Source organism: Chinchilla lanigera, unplaced genomic scaffold (assembly GCF_000276665.1).
Source record: "Chinchilla lanigera isolate Chin_1 unplaced genomic scaffold, ChiLan1.0 scaffold00146, whole genome shotgun sequence".
NCBI lineage: Eukaryota > Metazoa > Chordata > Mammalia > Rodentia > Chinchillidae > Chinchilla > Chinchilla lanigera.
The window spans coordinates 2,105,347-2,125,217 of NW_004955547.1; the positions used below are offsets into that span (position 1 = coordinate 2,105,347).

At 40.3% G+C, this 19,871-nt stretch overlaps 1 protein-coding gene across 8 annotated transcripts in view; it reads left to right on the forward strand.

Annotated features, from left to right (window-relative positions):
• Scn8a (sodium channel, voltage gated, type VIII alpha subunit) overlaps nucleotides 1–19,871 on the forward strand; it is a 115,086-nt gene that overhangs the window by 19,132 nt on the left and 76,083 nt on the right. For 5 of the 8 annotated variants that reach the window (XR_001232232.1, XR_001232233.1, XM_013508490.1 and 2 more), the window contains exons 2-8: nucleotides 1,346–1,464; nucleotides 3,367–3,456; nucleotides 4,098–4,226; nucleotides 5,781–5,872; nucleotides 15,004–15,225; nucleotides 16,318–16,381; nucleotides 17,610–17,751. Coding sequence is in view for 6 of the 8 variants with exons in the window: in XM_013508490.1 (XP_013363944.1) it covers nucleotides 1,346–1,464; nucleotides 3,367–3,456; nucleotides 4,098–4,226; nucleotides 5,781–5,872; nucleotides 15,004–15,225; nucleotides 16,318–16,381; nucleotides 17,610–17,751 (858 nt within the window). In the remaining 2 variants the exon portion in view is untranslated. Of the gene's footprint in view, nucleotides 1–1,345; nucleotides 1,465–3,366; nucleotides 3,457–4,097; nucleotides 4,227–5,780; nucleotides 5,873–6,027; nucleotides 6,120–11,078; nucleotides 11,570–15,003; nucleotides 15,226–16,317; nucleotides 16,382–17,609; nucleotides 17,752–19,871 lie in introns of those variants that run through there. The other 3 variants (XM_005411911.1, XM_005411915.1, XM_005411916.2) reach the window with 3 other exon arrangements.

Below are 19,871 nucleotides of genomic sequence, written 5' to 3' on the forward strand. Positions count from 1 at the left end.
TCACAGGCTGCTGCACCTCCTGACCTGTTTTCCAGCAAGATGGAATTCTTTGTCAACTCCCGGAAAACGACCTGCAGTCACACACCACTGTGCTCTCTTACACATGCTGTTCTATTCCCTTTTTTGGTCATCGCTCCCTCCTTTACCTGCCCAATTCCTCTTGTCTTTCCTTTAGATTCATTTCCAACTATGAACTGCTTTACTCAGAGTCCTGTCTAACTCACTGTTTTTATTCCTCACCCATGCTGCCTCATATATTATGGATAGTTTAGTTTTGAACTTCAAACTTATCCTCCATAGTAATTACCAGTTCACATATATCTTCTGTAAAAGTACAGTTGTACTCAATTTTGTGTCCCTAGAGTTTACACAATGCTTGGCACAGAACAGATGCTCAAAAAGAATTGAACTGATGAGAGAAGGCACTGGGGTAGGTTGAGTAATGTGAAGAAAGGTCAGAGTTATGCATCACTGTAATCTGCTCTGGGAACATGGACCAGTTTTGTATAGATAGGAAGATGCATGCTGGGAAACACAGTTGAATAATTTTGGCAAGGCTAATATTAAAGGCTCTTAAAAGCCAAATCAAGCAGACTTGGTAGATAAATATTGATTAAATGAAGAGCTCTTCTCACTTCCTTCCAGTCTTTGCTCAACTGTCTTACAATAGGCTTACCCTGACCATTCTTGTAAAATGTTCACCTCTCCATTTGTCCTCTGCCCCAGCATTCTTTTCCTCTCTTGTCTTCTTCCTTTTTCCGTAACACATACCACCTTCTGGGTATCACAGTCCATGTAACTTACATACTATGTCTTTTATTTAGTGTCTCTTTTCCCTGTTGAAATGCAAGTTTCCCAGGCCAGGACTGCCTTTTTCACTGGTGAGCACCTACAGTATGTCTGATGCACAGAAGGATTAAATCCAAAAATAATGAACGTCAGTATCTTGTCCGGACCTAACATAGATAACTTAGATAAAATTTGACTATAAAATTAGTAAGCGTGTGCCAGCTATTTCTAATATAATCTGGTGCAGAGCATGGAAGGGAGGTGAGGAAGCAGGAAATATATCACTTTAAGAGTTCTTTAAAAAGTAAGTTGGAAAGCCGGGCATGGTGGTGCACGCCTGTAATCTCAGCACTTGGGAGGCTGAGGCAGGAGGATCATTGCAAGTTTGAGGCCAGCCTGAACTGCATAGTGAGATACTGTCTCAAAAGACTAAAAAAAAAAAAGTTGGGAAGTAAAAATTATAAGTACCTTTGAGTTTCTTACCTACAAAAATGTTGTTTTATATGGTGATTAATACTTATGCTTTAATAATTTTTCTCTTTTTCTTTTTCCACAGACCTTTGTAGTATTAAACAGAGGGAAAACTCTCTTCAGATTTAGTGCCACGCCTGCCTTGTACATTTTAAGCCCTTTTAACCTGATAAGAAGAATAGCTATTAAAATTTTGATACATTCATATCCTTTTCTGCAACTGAAGAGTGAGTGCAGCAACTGCATGGTTGCATATGTTTCAATATTGACAACTGAACTGTGTGTTAAGTTTCTTATCAGTGGTACAGTTGACCATCCCATCAGTCAGAGTTTAAGAGAGAGGTCCTGCCGAATCCCAAGCTGAACTTCAAGAAACTCTTTATTCTTAGGATGGTATTATTCGAGCCTGGAATTTTGTTGGTGTCATTGTGAGGGACAAATTGCGATGGTAACCTTTTATCGACATCTTGACTTTTTAGTGATTCCCATGGTAGACTGTTTACCTTGTTAAGATCCAATATTGGATTTTTTTTTTTGAAAGCTACTTTCTGAGTTGCAAATTATTGAATGAATGCTTTAGAGATCTACCTTGAACTTTTTTTGATTTCTTGAGCAGTGAAGTTAGAAAATGTCTGTGATGGGTATCAGGTGAAATAGCCACCTTGATACAAAGGTTTAAGTGCAGATTGCAGAATAAAAATGACTCTTTTTCTGAGCTTTTTTCTCCTTAAACTGAAAGATGACAATTTATTCATGTGGCCTTTTTATATCCTGTTCATATAAGAGAACATATGACACGTGAAAAATTATGTGATGAATTAGGCAACTTTGCATAGTGACTTTAAATTTGCATGGTTGGTATTTAATTTAATACAACTTAGTCCTTGCTTCAAAGAGTATCTTATCCTCTAAAGGGAATGAGAAAAGCAGCAGTTGCAACTTAGTGATTTCATTTAGTAAGCTTCTCCACTGGAATGCTCGGAATTTAGCAACCTGATTTTGAAATCTGTGCTTTACAGGCAGTGTAGTTCTGAAGTCTAAAGGTTTGCAGGAAATAAATAATTTACATGTTTTAATAATTTAATCCTTTCTGTTGGATTAGAGATGAAGTTTTTGGGTTTTTTCGGGGGAAGGTCCTTCTGGTTCCAAACAGTGTGTTACGGTCCCTTGAAGAAAAATACAGTGATAGTGAAGGAAAAAATCCAATTGAAAGACATGTTTTCTCTTTTTAAAACTCCGTAAGTAGACTCCAGGAATGCCATTAACAAGAACAGATGAGTTAACCAATAAGATATGGCTCCTGTCCTTGTTTTTAAGTGACAGTTTGATAACTCACGTTGACCTGAGATCTGTTTAATTGTTCTCAGTAGACAAGAACAGAAAGTGCTGAGAAAGATTATGAATGGAATAGGCAATAAAATGGTTTGCAACCCATAAACTTTGCTGAGCACTCTCAGAGGGATTGAATGGATTTGCCCCATCACCTGATTCTCAGGAGCATGTGGGTGATGCTGTGCCTCAAAGGTGTACCCAACACACCACAGCTGGTTCTCCGCATTGGACGTACGCGGCGCATATCAGCTGGTGTCTTGTTCCCAAAGACAGTTCCAGTTCCAGAGGGAAAAGCAAACCATTAATTACAGCGCATGTAGATTTTCAAATAACTAGTTTTATGGAATAATTAACAGTAAGTGAATACTGGAGAATATGGATTTTTCTCATCTGGTGCTCTTAGAGTCTGGTCAACTATAATGAATTTCTGGTCACTAATAAATATTTAGAAGCTTATTCCATCCGTGAGGTGAAAAGTGCTAAGAACAGGAATGCCCTGTGCAAAAGTAGTAGAACAGCGGCAGCCGTTTTGAAAGAACAGCAGTCCCACCCTGTCCTAGCAGTTCTGCTCTGGTGGGGTTGTTCAGGGTTTTCCTTTGATGGTGATGGTGAGCAGTTTTCATTATCACTTTGCCTTTTCTTCCTCTTCTGTGCTTTGTCTCTTTTCAGGCTGTTGATTTAGATCTCATGATATCCAATGCGAAATGTGTTTGTATTCTGAGAGAGCAAAAAAAAAGGCCAGATTTCATATATTCCCCCTTGACTCTTCTCCACAGTATTTAGCATGATCATTATGTGCACTATTTTGACCAACTGTGTATTCATGACTTTTAGTAACCCTCCCGAGTGGTCGAAGAATGTGGAGTAAGTAGCTCTTTATTTATCTGTTGTTTGTTTTAAGACTTTTTAGTAATTGAATCTTGTACTTGGCTACAATTTATCCATCAAGGAAAAAAGTAGTTATTGCCACTCTTTCACAGAGAGGGCTGAAGATGCAGGTGGAATTTAGGAGCTATCTCTGGAAGTCAAGTCTAGAAAGCAGCTATACTGTATTCTGGGAAGTGCCAGCCTGCATCTCCACCCTTTCTTGTGCCGATTCCTTTGTCTGTGGCCCATCCCCATCCTGTGTCCTCAGTTCATGATGGTACTGTCTTCTCCACCTGTTTTTGGTTTTTTGTTTATTTGTCTGCTCCTCCACTCCAAAGTTATAAAGTGCTCTGAGGCCTCTTACCTACACCAAGAAGAGCATGAATTATGTTAGATAGCAGTACACTGTTATTTCCCTGGAATGCAATTCATGCCCCAGCGCAACATTCCACAGTTCTGGTGCGGGCATTTCAGTCAGTTTCATTCAAAGGCTTCCTTGCTCCCCAGCTTAGTCCTCCTGCATTGGCTGTGTGCTTTGTTTTAGCTGAAGCCAGGCCTTGGGCAAGTGTTATCTTAAATGTTCATTTCAAGTTTCTGTCTATTCTGGAATTGCCTCAAGCTATCCATTTCTTTGACAGGTACACATTCACAGGGATTTATACTTTCGAATCAGTAGTGAAAATCCTTGCGAGAGGTTTCTGCATAGATGGCTTTACCTTTTTACGGGATCCATGGAACTGGTTAGATTTCAGTGTCATCATGATGGCGTAAGTTCTCCACTTTCTTGGCATTCTGGGTGAGATTGTGTGTGTGTGTGTGTGTGTGTGTGTGTGTGTGTGTGTGTGCTACTTTGAGTGTGTTGGCATGACAGTGTTTGTAAGTATTAGTTTTTTGGACTCTGGTTTAGGGCTTAATGGGTAACTATGTCGGGCCTGGTTATGCCACGTTCTTGCTTGTGAAGACCTGTTGTTTTTCAGGTGGTAACGGTGTTAGGTGCGGGAAGATTAGCACAGGGAAAGCAGGGAGTAGTTTCTCATGCATGGGTCACTCATATTTTATTCCGCCCTATAACATTGACCAAGGGTTGTCTCTCTGGACACTTGAAATGTTTTAGGTATAAACCTTCAGCTGAAATGTGTTATCTGGGAATGTCTTATCATGCATGATATAATGAGGCTGACTAGGTGTTGCAGACTTCAGAGCATACTTTAGAGTCAAAATATGAACAAGGTATCCAGATTGGCCCTTCCTAAAGAGTTACTAACCTGAAATTTCTGTTAGTAGAGACCATGTAGCTCCACATAGATTTGCTACCTGCTCCTGGTACATTATTTATATTGTTTTAACAGTGAAAAAGTGTCTCTTTGGGAAACTTAGCTGATGAAGGAAGAGTTTCAGCACGCATTAGTAATTTTATTTCAGCTTAGGAAAGTGTTTTGCAGTTTGGGAGTATAAGGGATGCCACGTAGGTTGTGTGTTTGTGTGTGTACGTATGAATGCATGCACGTGTACACATGGTAATGTGAGAGTATTTGCAAATGTATGGATCCAAGCATCAGATAAAAGGATGTATTTCCACTGTAAAATGGGAGCTAACACTATGCATTAAGTATTTAAAAGTGGAACTTCGACTTTCTGGTATATAAAGACAATTTCTAGCTCCCGGCGTTATGAAATACATATTGGTGTCCTTTGAAAATGGAAATATCCTGCCAGACACAAAGCTGGTGAGAGAATGGGCACTTCATACATATTTGCTCTGATCTCATGATCTGGATTTTCCTGAGCCCTGGTTTTTTCTGTCACAGGATAAAACTTTAAGACTACAAACATGCACACCTCCCTTGGATTAGACATATATACAGCCACTTAGGCATTTTTGCCATTGGCAACTAGAGAGATACTTTAATGTAGGTTTATTTTCATGAGTCTCCTGCTGTAGAAACCTCCCTCCCTTTCTTAAATGTTTCAGAAAACTTGAAGACATAAGCCTTTGATACCTTTCAGCCTTTCTTTTTACCAAAAAAGAGTGTAAATGGGCTGATAGTAAAGTCGTTTTGAATGGGCTTAGCACATCGCCAAGATGATTAAGAGAGAAAACTCTAGAACCTCCGGTTACACCAGTTCTGTTTAATACACTATTGAATTCTCCTTGACCAATTATTTTAAAAGATGTGTTTCTTAAATGTTTATATTTTGAAATTTTTCTTTTCCAGGGAAAAAATGAAATTATAGCTTATATGTAAGACCCTTTCTTCCCCCCATCCTCAAACCCTCGCCCGGTGGTACCATTACAAGTTAACTTTGGTTTGATTCTGCAGGTATATAACAGAGTTTGTAAACCTAGGCAATGTTTCAGCTCTACGCACTTTCAGGGTACTGAGGGCTTTGAAAACTATTTCGGTAATCCCAGGTAAGATGGCCCGGGGTTGGTGTTAGGTGTTGGGTTAGGGCCCTGATGTGACGTATTGTACTTTTTGTTTTGTTGTGGTTTTGTTTTTTCCTTTGGTGTTTGTGTTTGTGTTTGTGTTTGTCATTTGTGTCTGTGTGTGACCTCCCTTACTACAGATATGTGACAGAGTTTGTGGACCTGGGCAATGTCTCAGCGCTGAGAACATTCAGGGTTCTCCGAGCTTTGAAAACTATCTCTGTAATTCCAGGTGAGAAAATGTGTGCACAAGACCGACTGCCGCATCTCCTCTTCCCCTCCATTCATTTCGTCTACCACATTCTAAACTGATGCCAGCAAGTTGATATGGCCTTGCATTCTGCATGCTTTTCCTTGGAGACATTCTCTGGAATGGCCCTTTGGTCCTGAGGCAGTTCTCTCTGACTGTGCTTGCTAGGCATGCAGCCCCCATTCCATTCATGCTTTTGAAAAGGCATGTGCTTAAGAATCCCTTGGATCTTACAGTATCTGACAAGAAGTCATCACAGAGCTAGCTGTCTCTTTGTGTATAAATCATTTAAATCCTGGCCTCATGGAATTACAGTAAACTTTCCCCATCATTCCATTGCTTGTGGTTTCTAGGCTTCCTGTAGCATGGGTTACTGATGGAATGTTATTCAAAGAGTTTTATTGTTAATGTACTAATGGAATTGTTTAATCACAGATGAGACCCACCCAGTTAACTAGTCCAGAATTATAGACAAATATAAAACCCTTGGAATTAGTGAACTGAACTTTCATAATCACTATTTATCATGCTTTGCTGCTGTTTGCTTTACTAGAATGAGAACCCATACACACGTACTATACATATTTTCAGGGACCATTCTCAAACATAAATCCCAAAGGAAGCATGTGCAGATGCTGTTTGAAAAAAATCAAAGGTGAGATAAGATACAACCAAGTAACAAAGGAAAAGTACAGAGATGTGAGGCAAAAGGGGGTCAGAGGTGGGTCGAGAGGTAGTTGATGGACAATCTCTTTAAAATTTTTGCCTTTTTTCTTTTTGGTCCTGTGTGAGCTAGCTCAGTGACTCCTAACCTTTTGAAGATTTGGATCCCTTTAAGACTCAGATGAAAGATCATAGACCTCCCTGAAGCCTATCCACAGACCCCTGGTTAAGATTCCTTAATTTAAATCATTGCAACTGGATAATATTTTTGTTTCTCAAGAACAGTCTTGAAATTTGGAAGGAAAGACATTTGGTCAGTCTTACAAGCCTAAGATAGACCAGCAGTAACTCGGCAGGAGTCAAGACTATAATTGATGCTCTTTGAACCTTAGTTGTATTCAGGGTTTTTAAGGAAATCTCCCTTGAGGCCAGTCTTTCCACAGCAATTCTGTACAATTAGGGACACAGAGAACAGAGATACCTTATTCTGATCACGTGACTCACCCCTGTGGCTGACTCAGAAATATTTCTCTTTTCCCCTTTTCAACATTATCTAAATATTAGATAGTGAGGGGTGAAGCACAGAGGTAGAGAGTCCTGGAGAGGGCAGACTTGGAATGTAGTTTACAAGACATCTCAAGAAAGGTAAACCCTTAGGTATCCCTTGTCTAATCTCCTGCGGCAGCTGGAGTGCCGGCACTTTACTTCCGTTCTTCCTTTGGTCTCATTCCTACCCTAGTCCCTTTTAAGTATGATCCTGTGTTTTCTGCTCACTTCCCCCAGAGTACTCTGCAAGGCGTCTGTCTCTTTATGTTCTTGTGATCTCAAAACTTCTCTTCCAGAATTAAATTGGAAAGCTGCATTCTGTTCACTAACTGGGGCAGCAGATGCTGTCTCTAGTTCATCATTCTGTCTTTGTCTCTGCTGTATGCTTAACTTTTGACCAGGGCATTTCTACAAGGTAACTCTTGACTGGTGTCACATTACTTAATCCTGTAGTGATATACATGCACATAAAACTATTAGTGTACATAACACGATGCCTAGCTCATAGCAGTGCTCCATAAATGATCGTAGTAGTAGCAGTTATTACAACAAAGAAGAAACCTAAGCCCAAAGAAAGGGTTTATATCAGGATTTAGATATCAACTTCGCAGTTTGAAATAGATTCCTAGATTCCTATTTCTAGAAGCACCCCCAGTTGAGGTGGCTCTGGGAAGCTAACTAGGATGAAAAATAACTTCAGGATAGTAAAGCCAATATTAGATCCCTGTCAGTAAAAGGTATATATATATATAACTTTTTAAATTAAAGTATGTCCTTGAATTCTAACCCTTGCTCTCCATTCTACCTTTTAGAGTAGTAAGAGAAATGCAGTAGTTGACGTCTCCCTCATGGAGACACTTCTCTCAGCCCGTGGAAAATTCTGATTTTGACTATCATGCTTTTTCCTGCAGATAGTTGTTGTCCTACCTGCAACTGCCCAAGTCTCCTTCCAAGGTGGGGCCACCAATATGAGCCAGTGGATCTAGGCCTGTCTCTTCCTTGAAAATCTCAGTCATTTTGATACCAGTGTTGAGGAGCTGGGACATAATGCCCCTTAGTAAAAAACAAACCATATTACTTTGTATACCAAATGTTCTTGTGGTCACTTCCGTGGAATTGTTGGCTCTCTTTGCTTTCTCCTGTCCCATTTGATAATAGACCTTTGCAAAAGCTGCCAAACCGAGAATAGAAGAGAGTGACCATGGAGCTGACATGCAGCCTATAGTGTCTCACAAAACTCTCCAGCTCTCAGCTCCTTTCCTGAAGATGTAGTCTTCCCTAGACTATTCACTGTATCTCACCTGGGCTGATGCTGTCCTTCCTTAACATGTGACAGGTATTCTGAATGTGTCTGAGCTGCCAGGACTGCAGAACATTGAAGAATAAGGAACATCAGTTAGCTCCAGACTTTTGTATAAGAAATGCTTTCCTTTAGCTTATGAAGTTCAGAAAGGATCGCACTCACATTCTGACCCATTTTATTTGCTAATTCTAGAACTGGATACTATCACTTGTGGTTTCCCTTTTGTTTCAGTCAACTTGGCATGTGCTTACTACTCTGTGCTAAGAGATCATGGATAGAGGAGACCGTCGCTAAATTGGCTTGGCCTAGAATTTGCCAGATTCAGCTTGACACTGAAACATTCTGTCAAAAATTAGTGTCTTAAAATTTGTTTTTACTTTATGTTTGCCTGGGCCCTGGGTAGAAAAAAGTGAACTTCTAAGTGAGTGTCAAGTTTCATCTTCCGCATTCCTTGATCATATGTCACAGGAATAAAACAGCTAAAGGTGGGATGAGAATGCAAAAGAGGTTTCTCAAGCTTCTTTTGGAGAAGAGCACTTAAGAGCATAACAAGAAGCAGTTGGAAGATCAGACTTGCCGGTGCCTTTCCACGTCCATCATTTAAAAGGCTCCCCCAGCGCACGACTTGCCCATGTTCACAGCACTAACTTCGTGCCGTCGTGCTCCCTTTAGGGTTGTAATTTCTTGATTACTTTTCTCTTGGATATTTTATTTCTCTGCTTTCATTGCTGTTATTTTCACTCCTAGCCAGTGAGCTCAGGTAGCAAGCAGGTAAAATGAGGGGCTCTTCTCTTTCACACCCCAATATTATGTTCACATAGAAAGCATTTTCTTTAAATGTCTGTGTTGCAAATGTGGCAATTTCTACTGCATAGTAAAAGGGAATAGAAAGAGTGTTTTAAGAACATATTCAAACACGTTGCTTTTATAGTTGTTCTTCTGCATTGCTCTTTGGAAAGACAACTAAAATTTAACAGTGGTCCTAAGTAGATGTGCACTAAAGATTCACAGGATCCCACTCTTGAGAGGCAAGACTTTTGGTCACACTTTGTGATGTGAATCTGGTTTCCAGGAAATTAGTGTAGAACTCCCAAATCTCTCCCAGATTACTCCTTATCTGAACACCCTGCAGGGACCATCTTTGTGAGGAATGCATCTGCAGCAGGAAAATTCACAAGGCTCTGTTTCTGCCTCAGCCTTGTCTGGGTCCCAGCCAGAGTCTGGGAATGGGGTGCTGTTCTTTTTCCTGGGCTGAGAACTGCTTGTGACTGCTACTGAGGCCTGTACCAGTATTAATTTTGTGAGAGAATTAGCTTACAAATTGCTTCAAACCACTTATATTTTTCAATCTGAGCTACAAATGGAATTAACATTTATCGACTATGAATTAACATTGATCTGGCCATCACAATGGTAGAAGACCTTGATCTGAATACAGCCGATTTCTCTGGACATAGCCTATAAGCTGGCTTTGTTCATTTGTTCAAGGGATTGCTGAGCACTATGCAGGGTGACAGGAATCAGAGGTGCCTTTGGACATAGAGTAGAGTAGAATCCTATAGCAGCAGCTTCATCTGCTTCTCACAATTCCTGAAATAGCCTAACTTCCTGTCTGGTTGCTGACCTTCTGTAGATTGGGTCTAGCTATCTTTTGGGAGTCTATAGTAAATGTATTAACATCTTCTCAGATACATACCAACACTATTTAATGTTAGCTTCTTCTAAGAGTTCTCTCTGTCCAACTTGCCCCCACGTGGCTTCTGTTGCGCACTCTGTTGTGTAGGAGTGGTTTGAAGCAGCATTCTGCTCTGTTTTGGATAATCAGTTTGCAGTCAGTATCTTGCTTGTTCTGGCATGTGGCGTTGTGAGCCAATAGAAGCAGCAAGACAGCTTCTCATCGCAGGCAGAACAGTGGCGTTCTCCGTTCATGCTTGCATCAGGTCAGGAATTCCACCAGCAACTTCTTGCCTCTGCTGACCTGTGGGGTAAAGGCAGAAACACTTAGGCTGGGATCTGTTTAATATGTTGTTTAGCCACTGCTGGTGTAGAGCTTGAGTTTAGGAAAGGCATTGATGGCATCATCTTTGTATGTTGGTATTGAAGTCTCTGCAAGTATGGTGATTCTCAGTTATCCTCACAGAAGGAAGAACAGTCTTGGCTTGAGCCACTGTATAATTCAGTAACTGTTTACATTTAATTTTGCTGTGTAATTATGTACCTTCCTTCCCCTACAGACAGTAAGCCACATTGCCGGGCATGGTGGCGCACGCCTGTAATCCCAGCACTTGGGAGGCTGAGGCAGGAGGATCGTTGTGAGTTCGAGACCAGCCTGGGCTACAAAGTGAGCTCAAGGCCAGCCTGAACTGCATAGCGAGACCCTGTGTCAAAAAGACAGTAAGCTACATCATCTTTCATTTTTCTGTGCCTTCTAATTTTCTCTTGGATCTGGATGAGAATCTTGGAGAATAAGTTTTTTAGATAGCTGTAGTTAATATTACTTAGTGATTATTCTTGCTTAAATAAGATTTGTTTCTTTGGGCCCCTGTGAAGTACAAGCAGCTGAATACCATTTCTAACTAAATTCCTACTTCAGACTTCATGAAAGCTAAACAAACTCTTACCAATAAGATGTTCTAAGCCTCATACTTCAAAATACTTGAAGAATTTTTTTGTAGCTTTTGGACTCATCTGTCCAGATTTTTTCAACATTGACATCCAGCTTATAGAGACGAGATACTCATCCAGCTGTTGTGAACCTTCGGGTCCCTTCAGGAAGTGAGGAGTCCCACAACATGCATTGATATATTAGCTGAGCATCTCTTGCAAGTGAAAGAACACAGACATTAATTCATGGAACCCAAGGACTGGAACAGCCTCTCAAGACCAGTAGAAACGTAAACGTTGAGCCAGAAAGCCCCAGGTACCAGGAAGTACTTTGTCTCCATCTCTTTTCTCTACATGGGCTTGTTTTCTCTTTCCCTCTCTTATGTACTAAATTTCTTTACTTCTCAGACATATCTTAATACGATGATGGAATATGTCTGCCATAGTTATGTATTACCATGCTCCCTCATGAAAATCCTAAACTCAATTGTCGCTTGTCCTGTATCACATTCCTATAGGAAAGAATTTGGATGTCCCTCCTGATACTTGTAACTGCTAAAAGGTTGTCTTATACAGGGCTGCTGAGAGCTTCCCCTTAAGGAATACTGTAGTTGGAGTTCATGGCCTAGAGTTTCTTTTTGTTTGTTTGTTTGTTTTTCTTCCAGTACCAGGAATCGAACTCACGACCTTGCACTTGCCAGGCAGGCAATTTGCCACTGAGCTAAATCCCCAGCCCCCGGCCTAGAGTTTCTTGTTATATGGGCCTGGAACTGTCCAGAGTTCCCAGCCAGGAAAATCAGATCAGATTCATGCTAAAATTGTATGCTTTTTAAGTTACTTATTTATGACCAGCTCATCTGTTTACTGTTTACAGTTTTATACTCCAGTTAAAATAGTAATAGAAGAAGCTTTAAATGATGGGCGATTGTCTGAATCTTTCAGGAGAGCTGATTGTATCCTATTCATAGAGAAGTTCAGGAAAAGGAGCTTTACAATCCTTCTTTGGTGAACCACCCAAGTATTTCTTTTTAGATCACTCTGACTTTGAAAACAGTAGACCTGTATTAATGTTAAAAGTCTAAAATCTGACTGTTGATCTAAGGCAGACACTGACCCAGTCAAAATATAACAAGGACTTTTCTGTGTCTCAGCAACGGAATGGAAATACATCCCATAACCCTGGGACACTGCACTTCATGATGGCTTCCTTCTGTTGTATACCGCCAAAATCTTCTTACCTAGCCATGTTGTTATGCAATGATTTCCGAAAGACTTAGGTATAAAAGACAGTTTGAAGTTCCAACTACTTTAGTCAAATGAGTAAACATCTCTACGCCATTCTTAAAGATTTGTAGAGGATTCTTCAGCTTCTCTTTCACTGTCCACTCCATGTAGTGCTGTTTATCCACTTCCTGTAGATGAGAAAACAAGATTCTGAGAGGTGACTTAGAATTGGTTCTAAAATCCTGTGGGTCATGACTGAGCCAGGATCAGAATTCTTTCTGATTACCTGGTTGGTGCTCTTTTTGCACTGCCCTGGGAGGAGAAAAAAAATCAGACTAGAAATGCCTTGTTCCCTGGCACCCAGGCCAACTCCTCCTAATCCCCGTGGCGGCCACAGTCCCCAGGAAAGGACACCACAGAAAAGTGCACGATTCCTTTCACTTTCACAGTGTTAAAATCTCATCTTAGCACTTCTGCTTTAATTCCCCGTAGATCCCTTTCAGGATGCCTGTAAGAAGCAAGAAATTTCTCATTTATTCTTACAGCACCCATTGCTAATTGTTGGACTCAACAAAATTCTGTTGAATTAAGCTTTGAAAATTCTAGATGGTTACTTGCAAAATACAGGGAAAGGTCAGCAAGGTCTATACCACCCATGAGATCAACACTTATATGAGATTAGCCATAAGCAGTGTCATTATCCCACCCAGGTTTCTTTGAGGAGTGCAATATATGCATAATAATGATAGTTACCAAGTCCTGAGTGCAAGTTATGTGCCAGGCATTGAACTAGATATTTTTTTATATTCATTGTCTTATTTAAACCTCACAACAACTCATTGAGATTGGTATTGTAAATCTTTTTATACAGATGAGTAAACTGAGGTTCACACAATACTGGTTAATATTTGAGTTATTTATTATGCACCAGATGCTTTGTTAATCACTCACCAGTCCAATTATTTAATTATACAATGACCAAGCATTGCATATTTTTTCATTGATTTTTATAAGATAATATAACAGGAAATATAAAAGCAACAGTTTTATCAAATTTATGTGATACATGAATCAACTGGTTGAAAAGACACCTGCTGATGCTCAGAATGGTCAGTATATAAACAAATTCGCTGCCCAAGTAACACTCAGGGTAAACTGTTTCGTTAAGTGTGTTATATAACATTTAATCCTCACAATGCTCCTATGATATTCAGCTATAATTATTTCCATTTTATTTATTTATTGGTGCTGGGGATTGAACCCCAGGTCCTTGTGGGTGCTAAGCAAATGCTTTATCACTGAGCTGCAATTATTTCCATTTGAAAGATGGAAAAAAAAAAAACAGTCCAAGAGATCAAATGTATTGCTCAGGTCATACAAGTTAATATTAGTGGTGTCTACCTGACCACACTTCAAAGCCAAGATTAGGATTTCCGTGTCAGTCTGATCTTCTTGCCTTCAAAAGGGGATCAGAGATGAGACCCTTCTTGAGGCCTGTGTGTCTCTGCCTCTTGCTCCCTCTGGCCCTGTAGCCACCAGAAGTGTCACTGTTTTATTGGCCATGTGCCACAATAGCCTAGTGTTAGATAAGCCAAGGAAATTCACTTGTAGACTCATTCAAACAGGGTGAGTATACAACCTTATTCTTCTGTGTAATCCTATCACTTGACTTTTCCCTGTATAATTATGAAATCTGCCTTCCTCGGAGTCAGATTTGAACCTGAAGTCAAAATGGATTGTTTTTGTTTTAATCTAGGACAGAAAAAGTCCTTGTGCAAGTGAACCATATATGTGATACAGATAAGGTGTATTTTTAAATAGGCAAACTCTTAAGCAGGCACAGATAATAATTAACCTTTTCAACATCTTGGTATTTCCAGAGCTCTTGCAAAATTATTGTACCTTCTCATTTTTTACTGGCTTTTAAACTTCCTGTTGGTTTCCTCTCCAAGCTGGAAGCCTCCTTGATCCTTCATTTTTCCATTTGTTTTTTAAACAGCTGTTTACTGTGGGCTAAGCATTATAGATATAGAATAAGGCAGATACGAAAAGTTCTAACTGTGATCAATGCTGTGAAGAAAGTACGAAGAGCGACTGCAGCGGTAACGTCGGTAGTGAGGGAAGAAGAACTGGAGAGCAGGGAAGCAGCCAGAGGAAGTGGTCATTGTGCTGAGGCTCGAATGATGAAAAGTTAGCGTAGGGCGGAAGCGGGCATGCGGGCAGAGAAGGGTTGAAGGTGCGAAGCCCTGGAGGAGGGAGAGCCTGGGTCACTTGGGGAGATAGGAAAGCACATCCAGGAGGAAAGGAGCCACAGGTTGGAGAAGAAGCTTCCTTTTGCTTTTTGAGAATTATGGCAAAAATAAACACCTGTGAAAATCGATCATTTTGCCGACCCATCGTTGCTCTCACCGTGACCATGTTTGGGGGTTGGCCTGTGGGGAGGAGTCAAACTGAGGCCAAGAGGAAGGGTGGGGAGGTGAAGGAGGGCTTTCAAGTGACTCTGGTTCCGGGGGTCTGTCTCCTCAGGCCTGAAGACAATCGTGGGCGCCCTCATTCAGTCTGTGAAGAAACTGTCAGACGTGATGATCCTGACAGTATTCTGCCTGAGCGTTTTCGCCCTGATTGGACTGCAGCTGTTCATGGGGAACCTTCGAAACAAGTGTGTTGTGTGGCCCATAAACTTCAACGAGAGCTATCTGGAAAACGGCACCAAAGGCTTTGACTGGGAAGAGTATATCAACAATAAAAGTAGGTGGCTCCTGCCTGCACGAGGAAAAGCCTGTCCCTAGTTTATTTGGTCAGACACTACCACAGGGCTTAAAAAAGTAGTTGGGCACAGGACGGAGCAGCAGTGCTACCAGAAGTAGCTGAGTCATTCTCTCTCCTGTTTCTCCCCGCAAGGCGGGATTGTGTTCAGAAGCTCTTAAACATCAGCCTTCTGGCCATTTCTCTGTATTCTACTACTTTGAAACAAATGAAACATTATAGCTTCTTCACATATACCTTTAAGCTTTTGCTTTAAAATTTAGGCTTAGAATTCTTATAAAAAGTATTCTTTTCCTCTCTGGATGACTAGGGATATTTAAACACTTAATCCAGAATGTGCCCATGGAAACTATTCTTTATTCTAGTAGACCTTAATAATTTATCTGGTCAGTGGAGTCAGGCAATCCCTAAGGCACCATTTGATTCTGTTATAATTAAGGAGTTTTTTTCACTTTAGGAGCCAAAGTACTTTGGTCTTGGCATTAAGGAAAATTTGGTGTAGTGGTATTTCTATAAACTAATGAAAAAGTTGACAATATCATGACTAGTCATTCCTGAGAAATAAAGTCAATTAAGTAACCATAAGAAAATGCTGCAGAGGAGATTTCAGGGATTAAAATCATTCTAGTTTAAAATAAGACAAGGTAACTTGCCATCTATAAGGAGTTCTAGACCATCTTGATAAAAATGTTTTAAGAATAGAACACTAAAATTGTTTAAAGGAAGAGACAATTGATAGAGAACTCAGAAACTTACTTTAGATAAGTTACTTACCTTTCAACTTTTTATTCAAGTATCAGAACCTGGCATATAGGTTTGGTGGAACTCAGGTGCCTGTGGGGGCGGGGGAGAACGATTCATCGAGGGGTTTGTGACAGCAGTTTTCATTTGTAAATATATGGAGGAGGACCATTAGTGGAAAGGAATTCTCATCTGCTTTCACTGCTGTTGGAAAAGATTTATATGAGCTAAAATCAAGAGCTGCTGTGCTGGGGCAGTTAGGAACAGCGTAACCTTATTCTCTCATTCACTTAAATCTGCCTGTTCATTTCCTGCCTCTTCAAACTTTTCTAGCAAATTTTTACACAGTTCCTGGCATGCTGGAACCTTTACTCTGTGGGAACAGTTCTGATGCTGGGTAAGTAGCTCACCTAATTTTATTCTTTCTTAAAATAATGTGACTATTATTAGTTGGATCAAACTGGACAACGTTTTCACTTTTCTTTGTGCTCATGTAATAGATCCTACAATTGTTCCTGACCATAGGTTGATTCATACTTTCTTTCTGTTCATATTTGTCTGACTAACGGTAACATTTCACTACTAGGTGCATGCAGTTGTAAAGTGAAAAGCAAAGATGTGAAAGAATAGAGAAAACCAGTAGCATTAGTTGGCTTACCTGCCTCTTGTAGATGCCCCTCATTCTGTCTTAGCATAGCTGATACTGTGCGGAGTGAGGACGCGGTCTTGGCGGTAGCTTAGCATCCAAGGGTGACCCAAAATGTGCTATACCTGACAGACCGGTGCCAGAACAAGTAGCAACATAATGTGTGAGTCCTGATTCTGCTACTTCTAGCTCTAAGACCCTTGGCAAGCTGTTTCATTTCCTAAGCCCCAGTTTCTTCATCCATAAAATAGAGGTTTTAATAAACCACGCTGTCTCTCATAGGTTTACTGTAAGGAGCCAGTGAGGTAACAGGCATGAAAGCGCTTTGTAAAGGATGCTGTGCAAACGTAGGGTGGTGCTGTCATTATTCGGAGTACGTTGGTCCCCTAGGAGCAGGTGTTCTGATATGACCATGACAACTAGAAGTCCGTTTTATTTCGTATTATAGTAGGTAGTAGAGATTACATTGCAAGAAATACCAGAAGAATGATATAACTAAGGTCATTGAAATCCCCGTTATGTCTTTGGTTATCACGGCAGGTGTTAAAACAGTGAGGACTAGGGAACATCTAGACAGTTGTCATTTGGGGTAGTAGCTGAGTAGAATTTTATTCAGTTGCACATTAATGGGAGTCTATGAAAAAAATCATCTGACGTGTCTCTAAAAACTGCAGAGCTGTAGCTCCCATATCTAAAGCTTTCAATGCCTAGGTCCTGGGTAGGACACAGGAGTGTATTTTGAAGGATAGACTATGTGATCCTGATTCTAGGCTCTCCATAGAAATTAGCTACTTACTATTTCCTTCCTTTTTTTATTTATTTATTTTTCCATCTGGTTGGCCTGCCTCAGAAATCAGATGGTCACTTCCTATTTCCAAGGTCATGGAGTACATAAAATTATGTTATTTATTATCTCCAGGGTTGTGACTGGTTGAAATTAGTTGGAAATTGGTGAACTTCTTTCTCTTCCTTTCTTCAGGCAATGCCCAGAGGGATACCAGTGTATGAAAGCAGGAAGGAACCCTAACTATGGTTACACAAGCTTTGACACTTTTAGCTGGGCCTTCTTGGCTTTGTTTCGCCTTATGACCCAGGACTATTGGGAAAACTTGTATCAGTTGGTAAGTAATACCTCTTTTTATCCAGTAACAGAGTCTGCATGAGGATATGTAGGATTGGAGACCTGTGTGAGAGACCATTAGTGAAAATGTTAAATGGGATCTGAAGGCAGGCGTGGTGGCACACGCCTGTAATCCCAGCACTCGGGAGGGTGAGGCTGGAGGATCACTGTAGGTTGAAGGCCAGCCTGGGCTCCATACTGAGTTCAAGGCCAGCCTGAACCCACAACAAGACCCTGTCTCAAAAATAAATAAATAAACAGACAAACAAACAAACAGGATCTGAGGATAGCATTTCCCACAGTTGGTAGATTTACAATAGTCAGTGAATTCTCCAGCTCTCATCCCTGTTTCTTTCATCCATTCATTCATACATTTGGCAATACTGGAGAAGCCAGGGCCTTTGCACTGGGCTGCCTCCATAGAGTGCTCAGATTACAGGCTTCCACCACCACACCTGTTTCTCGAATGCTCAGTCATGGATAGCCATGGAAGCTGCCAACATTGGCAGCCTTTGCCTGGCCTGGGAATCCACCGCGTCTACCTACTTTTTAATGTTTCACCATATGTAGCATATCTCCTTTTTGCTTTGACTTGGAGCATCTGTTTAAGAAATATTAAATCTTTATTTGTGCAGGGCATGCTGGTAAACATTATAAGAGTGGAATTTTTATCCCCAAGGACTTTGGAGTCTCAAAACAAAAGAAATGGTACAACTGAGGTCACTGAAATCCCCATTATGTCTTTGGTTTTCACAGCAGGTGTCAGAAAGTGACAACTAAGGAACATCTAGACAGTTGTCATTTGGGATAGTAGCTAAGTAGAATTGTATTCGGTTGCACATTATCTGTTAATATTTTTGAGATTTGTAACACATTAAGACTTGTTCAAACAAGTTGAAAAGTAAAAATAATGGCTGTACCATTCTGTTCGGCAGTGTGAGCACATCATTTAATTTTGTTGGTTGTGATGGAAAAGTTAGTATAGACGGTTGCTGAGAATCTTTCAACTCAGAAATTCCACAACAGCCCACTGTTTTCATTTTTACTGTGGTATTTGTTGATGTCAGTGAGTTTGGAAATAAAAATCATGCCTCTGTCATGCATAAGGGAGCCTCTTTAAAGGAATCTTGTAGTTCAGATCCCCAAATCAATTTTTACCGATTCTCTTGGACAGCCTAGAGTTCCCTCAAGTTTGAATCTTTCTCATGAAATATTTATGATTGACACTAAATTTTACTGAGATCTGTAATTGAAAGAATAAAAACAAAAACTCAAGAATAGTGGATTGCAAAAAAATAATCTAAAATCCAATTGTTCTTACTTTTTTTTGGTATCAGGAATTGAACTCAGAACCTTGCGCTTGCCAGGCAGCCGTTTATGGCACTGAGCTGTATCCCCGGGCCTCCACTTGTTCTTTGACATCCACTTGCTCACTATTCTCAAATGAATAGCATTAGTACTCCTCCTTTTTTCTTTTTCCCTCTCCGTTATTTTTTGTCATACTGCAATACCCTTCTCCTTTTCTTTTCTTTCCCTTTTTTTATTTGTCTGTTTGTTTTGTTGTTTGTTTTTTGAGACAGAGTCTTGCTATGTAGTGCATGCTGGCCATGGACTCTCTGTGTAGCCCAGGCTGGTCTCAAACTCACATTATTCACCCTGCCTCAGTCTCTCAAGTGCTGGGATTATACGCATGTGCCCACTACGCCCGGTCATATTCTTCTTTTAAAAACTTACCCTAGGGGCTGGGGATTTAGCTCAGCGGCAAAAGCGCCTGCCTGGCAAGCGCAAGATCGTGAGTTCGGTTCCCGGTACCGGAGAAAAAAAAAAAACCAAAAAAAAATAAAAACTTACCCTATTACAAGAGTATAAGCTGGATGTCACTCAAAATGGGGACTTGCTGTGAGGTGGACCTGATTCCAAAAATGAAATTCGTCTGTTGACTTTCTTTGAGGATCAATAGATAAATGAGCTAAAGTCTTGTATTCTTTTTCTTTATACTTGCTTTAATGCCAACTGATGAAGTCAATTATAATTCTGAGCCCAGAGTATTTTTTAAATAAATGATTTTAAAATCAAAATTTTTTTAGAAGCCACTTTGAAGATACCAAAGTATAGCACAAC